A 13,599-nucleotide genomic window follows, 5' to 3' on the forward strand; every position below is an offset into this window, starting at 1 on the left:
ATCTGATGAACATTTTTGCCACCTGTCAGATTTGCTCTAAATGCTTTAGTTTCAGAGATATAAACCAAAAACTGCATTTTACCCCTATGTTCTATTTTAAACCATGTCGGCCATGATGGTTGAAAGGTGGGGTCATCATCATTTTTTAAACTAGATACCCTTATAATGATTAAGGCCAAGTATGGTTAAATTTGTCTTAGTATTTTCAGAGAAGAAGATTTTTGTAAAAGATTACAAAAATTTACGAAAAATTGTTAAAAATTGACTATAAAGGGCAATAACTCCTAAAGGGGTCGACTGACAATTTTGGTCATATTTGACTTATTTGTAGATCTTACTTTGCTGAACATTATTGCTGTTTACAGTTTATCTCTATCTATAATAATATTCAAGATAATAACCAAAAACTGCAAAATTTCCTTAAAATTACCAATTCAGGGGCAGCAACCCAACAACGGGTTGTCAGATTTGTCTGAACATTTCAGGGCAGATAGATCTTGACCTGATAATCAGTTTTACCCTATGTCAGATTTACTCTAAATGCGTTGGTTTCAGAGATATAAGCCAAAATCTACATTTTACCCCTATGTTCTATTTTTAGCCATGGCGGCCATCTTGGTTGGTTGGTGTGGTCATCGGACACATTTTTTAAACTAGATACCCAAAATGATGAGTGTGGTCAAGTTTGGTTTAATTTGGCCAAGTGGTTTCAGAGGAGAAGATTTTTGTAAAAGCTAACGACGACGGACGACGACGACGACGACGGACGCCAAGTGATGAGAAAAGCTCACTCAAAAACAATGCCCGCGTTCTCGTTTTCAAGCTTATGGTTAAGCTAGGGCATATGATACAGTTTTGTTCCACGGTGAATTTTTGATGAAAGTTTGCATACAAGCTAATTTTCACCTAGACAATTCAAATATGTAATAAAAAATATACATTCATGTGCTACTTTTCGAGATAAATTGGGTCGAAATTTTAGACATTTACTTGAAATTTCGATTTCTTGGACATTTCTATCCTTTAGAAAGACATACCGAACTTTTTTGTTTCAAAAGATAAACGCAAGCGGATTTTTGTAACAACATTCGGAATATCTTCACTACAAAGCTTTGGAAATAATTCGTTTTTGTCACATTTTCATGACTTTAGTAAAAACACGGCATTTTTTCCTGTATATTTATCTAATATAAAAAAATCCATCGGAGAATTGTTCATAAAAATTGGCACACATAATCTTCATACATAATCAAGCCAAATGTCATTATTAAAAAGAGGGATCCATGAACTCGTTTTCAAGTTAAATCAGTCTGAATGATAAAAATCAGTCGAAACATGCATCTTTTCCCGATATGTCACAGTTTGACGTGAAACATAACATTTTACGCTAGCGACGTCATTATCTCCCCTGTAACTGTATCGTATGCCCTTAAAATCAGTGAAATGTATATCTTTTCCCGACATGTCACATTTTGACGTCCTGAAAATAACACTTTACTTTAGCGACGTAATTACCTCCCCTAAAACTGTGTCGTATGCCCTTGATTCAGTTTATCAATGTTTTCGTAATAAAATTTGACCTTCTAACTGTTCTAATTCAGGTGCCACTGAAGACTCTTATGTAGACAATCCTGCCTCTGTAGTTCAAAGAGAAAAAAAAAACAAAAATACCTAACTCCAAGGAAAATTCAAAACGGAAAGTTCCTTATCAAATGGCAAAATCAAAAGCTCACACATCAAACGAATGGAAAACAACTGTCATATTCAGGACTTGGTACAGGCATTTCCTTGTGTAGAAAAAAGACTTCATCAAGATTCCAACTGATTAGGCTGGTATCTTTTATGAGCTATACGATGGTTACATCACATGTGTGTCAAGGTTTATATTGTATGTTCCTTACACAAAAACTGCCCCAAAAGAGTTATGAGGAAGAACGACTGAAGTCGACACTTCATAAGTCTTAAGGCCACCATCACGAATTGGTTGATCAATACCTTATATCTTTGTTTCAACTCTCTAGCGATATGTTTCTAGCGATATGTTTTCGCAGATCTTTAGTAGATACCAGAATAGTCTCCTAAACTGTATCTGCTAATTTTGTCATATTACCGATTGTGAAAGTTGTGACATCTTGACTGAGTGTTAGTTCGCATGGTGGGTGATGCATGTCTATTCGGGGACGCTCACCCTGTCGACGAAACCAGTCTCGCACTTTTTGAAGTTTATGCGACTTCTTCAGTTTTTGTTTATAACTTTGATTTGTCTTCTTAATCGATTCGCGATATTTGAACATCAGTAAATTAAATATACTTACTTACAACTTGTAAAGTATAAATGTACTCATTATAGATACCAGGATTAAAATTTGAAATCTTCCAAACGCGCTTTTGATCTACAAACGACTCGTCAGGGACTGTCAAATCAAAAAAGCCAAACAAATTACGAAGTTGAAGAGCATCTAGGACCTAAAGTTCCCAAAGGTTTTGCCAAATGTAGCAAGGTTAATTTATTCATGGGATAAAAAATCCTGTGTATTTCGAAAAATGTCAACGTCTTGTTAACAGTAAATTTATTACAGGGTATGAGCATATAAATGATACTTCATGTCAACACAGACATGCTAACTACCGGGATGCCCTCAATTTTCTTTTTTTTTTTGAACCATTTTACTGGTTCTGCCACGAATTTCATCAAGGGAATGACATTTAGAGGTAGGAGGTTCCAATCTTTTATTGTATTTGATAGGAAGCTGAATTTCAAAGTGTACGTCGTGGGTGATAATATAATGCATAACATTGAAAGCAGAGCAAAGGGCCAGAAATAAAAAGGAAGAAATTTCAACTATGATGCAGCACTGGATATAAACGGCACAAACTGCAATAACATTATTGACTCCTACACCAGGAATTTATATAATATAGTATACACTTTCTCAATGAAGTACAAATTAAGTAAAAAATAAATACAAGGGCCAACAAAACGATAACAACATTGTAAAAAACTCTTGCGTCCGATCTCACCTCTGGAACCACACCGGGAACACCCAAAGATAAAAACACGCTAGCTGAATGCATGAATACCGAGTCACGTCAAGATTCATACGACAATAGGGAACATAAAAACACAACGACAACTAAAGGAAACAGTGTAAAGTTAATAAAAAGATACACAGCTTCAGATGTAACTTACATCCATAGAGCATGCTGACAGATTTCGTTTTAAAAATCCAATGGACCATTATAAGAGGCGGAAGATATATGGAAGAATCAAAACCCACAAGTCGAAGAGAAACCAACAAAATCACAGACCGAAAAAAAAAACAAAAACAAATAGAGAAAAACAGCAACTACAAATCACTATATAAAAAAACCTAAAAACTGAGCTTCACGAACGCCACCAAAAACCAGGTGATATCATGTGCTCCGTAAGAGTAATAATATCCTTGTCCACAAGTTGAACCCATTGTATTGACCATAATGAGTACAAATTCGGTGTTTGGTCTCATTCGGTGATGTTACAGTTTAGGAAAAGATATTTATTTCATATATTCTCAATATGTTCCCCAATGTTAATCGTTCCGGATGCTCACTCCCATGTATTTTATTGAATTTAAGAATGTCAGTTCTATGCCTTTATTGGTAAACCTTAATTCTGTGGTCTTCATTTTGCCACTTAGGGTTATCATGTTGTATTTGACATGTTGGAAACGCATTCCTAAAGTTTCAGCCCATATGTACCTAAGGTGTATTTGTATCTACAAGTAGTCTTTGTTGTTGTTTATTTCTCTATAGCAAACGCATTGGTCTTAAATAGCATCATCTCCGATGTCATATGATCTGCTTATTTCGTTGAAATGGACGAGGAACAGGATTGGCCCAAGAAGGACATATCCCTTAGAAGCACTGAATCACCAGATCAAATACCTACTGTAACAGGGATGAGCCGATCCAGTTCAGTAAAATGCCACTCACTGCTTTAAACCACTAAGTTTTAAAAACGTACCTTCAGACATATATTCAAATTATTGTTATACAAGCCAAAAACATCAAAACATCTGTAAGTCAAATCAAATATAAAGTTGAAGAGCATTAAAAACCGAAAATTAAAGAAACATTGTGTCAAATGCGGCCAAGAAAATCCATGAATTTAACATTTTAAATTTACATCTTAAACGAGTTTTTTTACAGAAAAAGAACATATCAATGATATTCCATGTGAACACAGAATTGCTGACTACTGGGTTGGTGATACCCCCAGTGACGAAACGTTCATCAGCAGTGGCATTGATCCAGTAGTTGTAACAACACATCAAAGATACCAGGCTTATAATTTGATATGCCAGATGCGCGTATTAGAGGATGAATGAAAAGATAACCAAATGAAATATACAGGAAAATATGATGAAAATATCAAGTCAACATACATTACAAAACTTTTAAAATAGATAAACTAAGTGAAATTCGGGAACTCAAGAAAACTTTTACATCCAAGGAGATACCATGGATTCACAGAGTAGTGAAAATTGCACATTTTGAACATTTCCCTTATCATTCTTGGTTTTTTTCAAAAATATTTACATAGATTTTGAAAAGCAAAATTATGAGTACACCTGAGAAAAAACTTAATATTTCATGAAAATGGGTAATTATGGATAATACTAAAGATATTTTGTGTTTCTCGAATGTGCTCGTCGTTTCCTAAAGGCACAAAAGCAAGGGAATTGTTAAATTTAGCTTTTTTATAAAGTTCACAAAATGATGGCTAATTATGCCCTTATTGTGATGTCATAATGCAGAGAACAATGTCTTAATTTTCCTAATTCCTATATTTTTTGTATGTTATGAGCATTTTGGAAGTCTTCACAAAATCTTTTTAATTTGTGACTAAAAAGCGGCCTTCATGCATCTACTCATTTGGTAAAGTTTGTAATAAACAGTATTCAATCAAATATTTGAGACGAATTGTTGATGCCTGGACTTCATCCTTTTAATCAAATACAAAAGTAGTATAAACTCATCAGATACTAGACTTATAATTTGATACGCCAGACGTTCTTATCGTCTACATAATACTTATCAGTGACGCTAAAATCAAAACAGTTGGAAGGGCCTAATCAAATGTGAAGTTGAAGAGCAATAAAAAATGAAAACTTCGAAAACTTTTGTCAAATAGGGATAAGAAAATCTTTGCCTTTGGGAAAAACCTAGTGTTTCGAATAATTCAACATTTAATAGACAGAAAACTAACATATCAATGATATTTCCTGGCAACCCAAAAGTGCTGTCTACTGGGCTGGTGGCCAAGTGGTCTAAGTAGTTGTTGTTTGTTGCTGTATATCATATTTATTTTTCGTTCAATGTTTTGTACATAAGTCAGGCCGTTATTTATCTCGTTTGAATTGTTTTACATTTTTCATTTCGGGTCCTTTTATAGCTGACTATGTAGTATGGGTTTTGATCATTGTTGAAGGCCATATGGTGACCTATAAATGATAACTTCTATGTCATTTGGTCTCTGGTGGAGAGTTGTCTCATTGGCAATCATACCACATCTTCTTATTTCTATAAGTAGTCGCACTACTGCATCACTAGCCTATCGATACTGAGGTTGTGAGTTTGAATCCCGCATGTGGCAGGTACACTCGACTCCAATCTTAATTGACTAGGATTGTCAATTTTCATACCGGAAGTCGGTGGTTCTCTCCAGACACTCCAGTTCCCTCCACCAATAAAAATGACCACAACTAAATAGCACAATAGTGCTGAAGGTGGCAATACACACCATACAATCTGTACTGGCCTGGTGATACCCTTGGGGCGAAATTTCCAGCAGCAGCTGCATCAACCAAGTGGTTATAAAATCTCATCAAATATACAAGGCTTATAATTTGTTACACTAGACATTGCATTTCATCTACATAAGACTCATCAGTGACATTCAAATCAAAAGGGTTGGAAGGGCCAAATCAGTATACCAGTGATTAGTCCCTTTTAAAATCTCTAAGAATTACAACAAAATACAAAGATTCAAAGTGAACTTTAATAAAAAGAACTAAAAATAATAAAATAACATGATTATACATTGTATTAACATTTTGATTAAAGATCATGATTAAAACACCACTTCCAGTCATAAGTATCTGCTACATGTATATTAATTATCTTGATGACAATAAATTTCTTATTACTAATATTAGTAAATCTCTATGGTATAATGGAAATAGATTGCACTCTTTGGATAATTTGTGTGAATATAGAAAAATTCTAACATGAGCAAAATAAAGAATTTTTTTTCAACTGTTTGATTTGGCTAAACATATTTTTTCGCCTTTGGTATTTTATCACAAAATACACTTCCTGTGAAAGAATTTAAATATTAGTCATGTGTTGTGCTGTGTGAATAAATGGTAAAATTTTTGAACAAAATTAGCAAACCTGCCAACTTCTAAAAATTCGTAAGGGTTCCGCGGAACCCAGTGTCTCGCCTACTTTTTCTGTTGATCGCAGGCTCAACAAAAATGAGGAAGTAAATCAATAAAAATATTCCTCTTGATACTATCTTTTGATTGTAAGAAGCTTCTGTCCAAGTTTGGTAAAAATCCAGGATAGTTTATGAATCTAATAAATGTTTAAAAACTTTAACTGCAGACTGAATGTAATGTTAACTGGAAGAAAACAAAATTTCCTTCTAGATACTAGCATTTGATCATAAACAAGCTTCTGTCCAAGTTTGGTACAAATTCAAAATAGTATAAGAAAGTTATCAAAATTTTAAAAACTTTAACCACAGAGTGAATGTGTTGTTTCCTGGCAGAAAATCTAAGTCCATTTAAAAGTAAAATATGGAAAAAATGGATTTATTTTTTACAAAATTTCCTTCTAGATACTAGCTTTAAATCATAAACAAGCTTCTGTCCAAGTTTGGTACAAATCCAAAATAGTATAAGAAAGTTATTAAAATTTTAAAAACTTTAAACACAGAGTGAATGTGTTGTTTCCTGGCAGAAAATCTAAGTCCATTTAAAAGTAAAATAAGGAAAAAATGGATTTTTTTTTTTTTTACAAAATTTACTTCTGGATACTATCTTATGATCATAAACAAGCTTCTGTCCAAGTTTGGTAGAAACCCAGGATAGTTTAAGAAAGTTATTAAAATTTTAAAAACTTTAACCACAAAGTGATTATTTGTGGACGCCGAAGATAACGACGACGACAACGACACCGACGGAATGTAGGATCGCTATGTCTCGCTTTTTCGACTAAAGTCGAAGGCTCGACAAAAAACCAGTGAGGGAATAAAGCACAAGAGGACATAAGGCATCTCTTAATTATAATATTATATACTATGGTTTAATATGAGTAAATATGTTCTTCAATGCCATTTTTGCCTGCTTTGAATGCCTGTTATGAGGTATATGGTTTATATAATGGGGAGATTTCAAGGGTCTGCTCAACACCTCTCATAGGAAAAATCCCACATTAATTGGGCAAGTTGGAAGGTCTAAAATACAAATATTTTAATAAAGAATATAAATCAAAATTTGAAATGGATAACGTTTGAAAACATACCATGTTAGGGCTGATCTATAAATGTAAAAACAAAGACTCATACAAAATAACGGATTTAACTAGTAAAAGCACTTAAAGAAGACCAACAGTCATACATTGAAAAAACAATGAAAAACAAAATAAATTAAACACATCTTAATGGATATATATAGAAGAATAACAACAAAATACAAACTTATACATGTACTTTGGTTTTGTAATATTTTTTGGATTATTTTGTTAGTATTTAGTGCAAATCTGCAAAAAAATGGGGAACATGTAAAACATGAGTGAAAATATTGAAATGGATAAAGAATTTACACTGACATGCAAAAGCCTTTTTATTTCTAGCTTTGATAACTAGAGCGGTAAGCTTTATAGAATGAAATGCAAAGTACTAAATAATTAACTAAATTTCAAATAATTTACTAGTATTCTATTGAAATAGAATCTTGAGTTACTAGGCCTATAAAATTTTATTGCCTACCATTCCTGATTCAATTCAAATCCAATAAATTACACTTTTTTATATTGATTGTTTCTTAGAAAAAAAGGCCTGTATTTCACAAATTGTACTAAATAAGATTTATTAAATAAAGAGAACTGTGGAACATATATAGTTTATAATTATAATAATTAAATGATTAATAATAAATTAAATACTAATAAATAATCAAAAATTATAAATTATAAATAGCATATTACAATCTGCAATATGGTCTTACAGTTAAGAAACAAAATCAAACTACCAATGAACAATAGTTGATAAACTCTATAAGATATAAGCCTTGAGCACATACAATGGATGAATATATGATAACAGATTTTTCTTTTAAAATTTATCTACATTAAATCATGACTCATTTGGAATAATATGTATGAATTTATAACCAAAACCATAAACAAATGTATGTCTAATCCAACAATCTTGCAACTGCTCAGTTCAATAAAGGATGTATGTATTTAAGAATTGAATGCTTCTTTTTGTAAAATCGTTAACCATTGCACATTTTGTATGAAACACAGAAGGGCTTCATAATAAAGCACAAGGTTTCAGATGAAACAAATTTCCAAATCAAATCAATTGCAACAGTAATCAAACTGAAACAAATTTTGAAACATTTTTGTTATGTTACTAGCATCTCTTTGTAAAGTCACCTCTGACTGGAAAAATCTGGACTAGATGTTGTATAAAGTGAGGTAGTAAAACACTTTTATTGCTTTAACACATTACATCAAATGAAACTTGTCCCACAACATATTTTAAATTGTTACAGCACAATTCATATTTTTTTCACTATTTAAAATAAAATTTGAAATTCAAAAGAAAAAGTTCGATTCAGGAAACTTTAACTTACATTTAGATGTACTCAAATTTCACTAAGTAATTTTTATTCAAGAAGCTATCATTTATCTAATAGCTATTGTATTGATCTAAATAATAGTGATTACTTACTAGTAAAAGAAAAGAAACATGAAAAGAGATGATTAGCTACTACTGTAAATAAAAATTTAAGTACTGTGAATTCAGAATATTCAGAATATTTTGATATGTTGTTAATATATAAAAAAACATGCATTACATTAATTACAACTCCAATTTCGAATTTTCTGCATTTTCGAAATTGCACTGATAACTCTCAAAACTGCATGCTGTAATTTTATAATTTACAGTATCAAATCATATGTATACAGCCCAATTGCAGTTGAAAATACAAAACAAGTACACAAAACGATTCTGATTGACTGATTTGGTAACAGTGAATATAAACATCAAGCATAATAAAATTACACACAAAGTTTTTATTTTACACTACAGTATCACAGACAAGGTTAATTGAGATCTTTGAACAATCACAAATAAATTTTCCACCATATGTATTCATTTAAAAATTTGACTTGATTGATTTGGTTTCCATGCTCATGTGTATGAAGATCATTCTCTCTTAAAAAAATATTTGATATATTTATTGCTTCAAAAAATAGGAGGGATTTCAAATCAAAAGTGAAGTTGAAAATATAATTAGTGAGTATCCTTAGTAAGTTGTATGGAAATATTAAGTAGATACATATTTACCTTTTATTGTAACAGAATGTCCCTCTAGCTTTGTTTATAATAGCCTTTTCCAATCAAGTTAAAATGATGGAATAATAGGAATTAAAATTATATTTATTTATAATTGAAGTTTATTATGAACTTGTCATCTCACTCTATTGGGTAGTTAATTATCTTTGCACACGGTCTATGACGTCACAGTGCACATTCCATTCTAATCTAATTTTGCTACGTCATTACTTCACACGATGTTTGCGTATGATATGTGTCTGCAAGTAATACATGAACTTCTATTGTTTTGGTCAGCTTTTTGACTTATAACTGTGCTCTTGTTTTTTCTTTATAAATCACGAAGGATTTATCATCATATGAAATAACTTTGCGTAGAGTGATGTTTTTATAAAAGTTTGGAATATAATTATCTGTGTAAAAACGTTCCTCACGTTATGGCTTCCAAAAGGAGGGATAATAGAAAAAGAACACGTGGTCCAGAGCTAGACCCTAATAATCCGAATAATTGGACATCAACAGAGCTGAAAGATAAATTAGCTTCGCTAGGAATCAAAATATCGGAGAACTTTACTAATAAACAATGAAGACGTATTTTCTTTGATAACCAAAAAAGTAGTCCGGAAGATTCTGACAGTGGAAATACTGAAACAACCAACACCAGTGCAACTTTGAATGCTTCTCTAGCATCAAATGTAGAAGATGATGTTATTTTTTCGTCTTCGAATACGCAGAATTCCGAACTTTCCAGCCAAATTCCGACAGCATCTACCTCGCAAATGAATACAGTTGAGCCAACGCCTTTACCAGTAGTAGGTGCTTCTGCACATCAAAACCACGCATTTCCGCCCAGGGCTGATCTCAATACTCTTGACTATGCTCTTGTCAATAACACCTTACATTTGTGTCAACAAGCCATTGCCGGAGTTCCTAAACAAACTAATAAATTCAACTTACATTCCACCATGAACTTTAAACCTGGGCCTGGATCAACATTTCCCGTCAACCCAAATACATTTGGTGTTCAAAACCCTACGTTGGGAGAATTTGTAAACCCCAACCAGATGAATTTCCCAAACAGTTTCGGACCACAAGTTCCAATCTTTGCCATGCAAAATCAACAAGTGCAAATGTCAAAAAATGGATATCCCACCACAGCGTCAACTTAAACATTCTCCTTCTTCCGAATTATGAAACACCCAATACCCAAAAGTTTTAAGAAAACGATGAACGTTTAAACGAAATTTAACACTAGACGAGTTTATTATAGCTTTTGGAAGATACAAAAAAATAATGTGTCAAGTATTTCCAAACAGGGCAGAAGAATGCATTAGATTCTTACCTATCCCACATCATCGAAACCGCTAATGTGTGGCCAGCAAAATTTTTCGAATACCACAAAATGTTTAGTGCTAAATGTTCAATTATGTTACAAGAACACAACATTAAATTGACTGGTCTAGGGGTGATTTGGAGTTGAGACAAATGGTTTGTGCTGGCTCAACAGTAAAAATGTGTAATTTCTGTTCATCAACACTACACAAATCATCTATGTGTCCAAATAGCAGGGGATATCATAATTCTAAAATTCAACCTCCGTATCAAGACAAATATGGAAGAGATATTTTGGTTCACAATGGAATGCAAATCTGCAATAATTCTAATCAACCAAAAGGTTGTTTTAAACCTTACTGCCGATACGCCCACATGTGTAAAATCTGCAAGAAAACCCATGGAAAGTTTGAATGTTTCACAAATAAAGCTATGCAAAGAACCCAACAACAGGAACAAAACAAATCATTCCTAGCTAGACAGCTCAACACTAAATCAAAATGACTAGATTTTATTGATACAAAAGACGTTCCATATATTGAACCTAAAAATTTCTCAGCAGGAACTCAAGTAAATTTGGGTAAATTAACTTGAATCAATCTATTTCATCTCAGCAATACTGATTTCAATACCTAACATCTTATTAAAAATGCACTTAATGACATAAAAATCGAACTAGTTAAATGCAAGAAAATTGGTAAATGATTGTATGGTCAATGCTGTAAAAACCGACAGCAAGTTGAATTTTTGGATGTACACATTTTTGGTCCCTCTGTCTTCATTAATATGCCAGGGACTATTTCATACTGAGAGGTAATATCTACAGAGAATTAACTTTCAGTATAATCACATTGTAATTTTGATTTTGGTCAGAGACAATGTTCTCTATGAAGAAATGAGAAATAAATCTGTAAATCTTGCATAATATTTTGACATTTACTCCTTAAAAAGTAGTGTTCAGGGGAGATAAACATTCAAATAAAGCTTAGGCAATACCTTACTTTCTACCAAAAAGAACTAATATCATCTTGGTGGAGCTTTAGGCTTACATTTTTACAGCATTTGTACTATTGAAAAATAATATCAGGCAAATCCAAATCCTTGAAAGCCTTCAGTGATAGCTGTTATCATACATTTATGCATCTGTTCCATTGTTGTATATGTAGGGAGACATAACTGGTTAAAACTGAAACAGAAGAAAAAAAATTATTACAGCAACATGTAATTTTTTCTTTCCTGTTTATTCCTTATAGATGAGCCTAATAGAAACAGATACTAATAAATGGTGTAAAATACACAAATCTCTAGGTACCAACAAAACTCATTTCACAAAAAAATCTTACTAGAAAAAATACATGTAAGTCATGAACATTACAGTTTTACTACAATCAATTTTTGTTGAAAGAGCCCAAGACATAAATTTTTCAACTATACATGTGACAAAAGCAATTCTATCATGAAATTTGATTTCTTTTTTAGTAACCTGTATGTCTCATTTGACATTTATTTATAATGTTTTTTCCAGGATTGCAAAAGGGCATGGGAATTTGATAGTTGAAAGAGTACAACTGACTGTTTTCATCATTTACTTATTCGTAGATCTTATTTTGCTGTTCATTTTTGCTGTTTACAGTCTCCCTTTATCTGTAACAGTTTGCAAAATAATAGCCAAAAATGCAATACAATTGTATAAACTATACCCAAAGGATGGTTGTGGCCAAGTTTGTTCCAAATGGCTCATTAGTTTCAGCGGAAAAGATTTTTGAAAAAGTTACAGAATGACTGATGCAAAGTGATAGCAATGGCTCACACTGGCCTTTAGGGCTTGGTGATCTAAGAAAGGGAATCATTGTAATTCGTCACAAAGTCTAAAAAAAATTTTTTTTTAATAGATTTTAGGCTTATTACAGATAGATAGGTGAAAATCAACAAAGTAGAATATCTAACAAAACCATCATTACCATAAAATAAAACACAGTCCCTCCTTTTGCATCTGTTACTGTTGAAATTTCTACTCATTGTGCAGAAAAAATATGTTATCTTGATTTTTGCAAAATTTTGTGTATACTTAATTAATAATATTAATAACTGTGAGAATCATATTTGAAAGTTATTAATGTCTTCAACCAATATACTATAAGGCAGTATCATTCCTAAGTTTGAACTAATTGTCCATGGATTTTTCAGGGTTTTTAAATTGACCTTTGGATCAGATGAGCACATTTAGTTAAGTTCTTAAATGTGACAAGCACTTGCTGACCTTATACAACTCACCATGTATGTGCTGTGGGTAAGCTGTTTGTGGAATAAGATGTAAATGAAATTGTAAAGTTGGGATCTAGGTCTTTAAATCCTCCTGGTGGTAGCTGAGAACTGCCTGTTGTAAATTGTAATAGTCTAGCCATCTGTTCATCTGTGAAGCTGGCAACAATTGCCCAAAACCATTCCAATAACTGAAAAATTGTCACAAAATTTAAGTTCAGCTTTTAGCCTTTACAGTGGTCATTGGTGCTTTCCTTTTAATTTCCATCTAACTTTTCAGTAAATTTGTGAAATTCATGAAGTAACCTATTTGCCAACTTTTCAAAGTTGGAGAAACTGGGATAGTATAATTTTTGGCTTGTTATAATAATGAAATCCTACACAATGTTAAA

At 32.3% G+C, this 13,599-nt stretch overlaps 1 protein-coding gene across 2 annotated transcripts in view; it reads right to left on the minus strand.

The window, feature by feature from the left end:
• The window catches only part of LOC127698851 (apoptosis-resistant E3 ubiquitin protein ligase 1-like), a 232,153-nt gene that overhangs the window by 180,235 nt on the left and 38,319 nt on the right, over positions 1 to 13,599 (minus strand). The window contains exons 18-19 of one of the 2 annotated variants that reach the window (XR_007980970.1): positions 13,220 to 13,398; positions 7,073 to 12,131 (exon numbers count right to left, since the gene is read on the minus strand). Coding sequence is in view for 1 of the 2 variants with exons in the window: in XM_052202545.1 (XP_052058505.1) it covers positions 12,029 to 12,131; positions 13,220 to 13,398 (282 nt within the window). In the remaining variant the exon portion in view is untranslated. Of the gene's footprint in view, positions 1 to 6,026; positions 12,132 to 13,219; positions 13,399 to 13,599 lie in introns of those variants that run through there. The other variant, XM_052202545.1, reaches the window with a different exon arrangement.

This window comes from Mytilus californianus, unplaced genomic scaffold (assembly GCF_021869535.1).
Source record: "Mytilus californianus isolate M0D057914Y unplaced genomic scaffold, xbMytCali1.0.p SCAF_4, whole genome shotgun sequence".
Classification (NCBI taxonomy): Eukaryota; Metazoa; Mollusca; class Bivalvia; order Mytilida; family Mytilidae; genus Mytilus; species Mytilus californianus.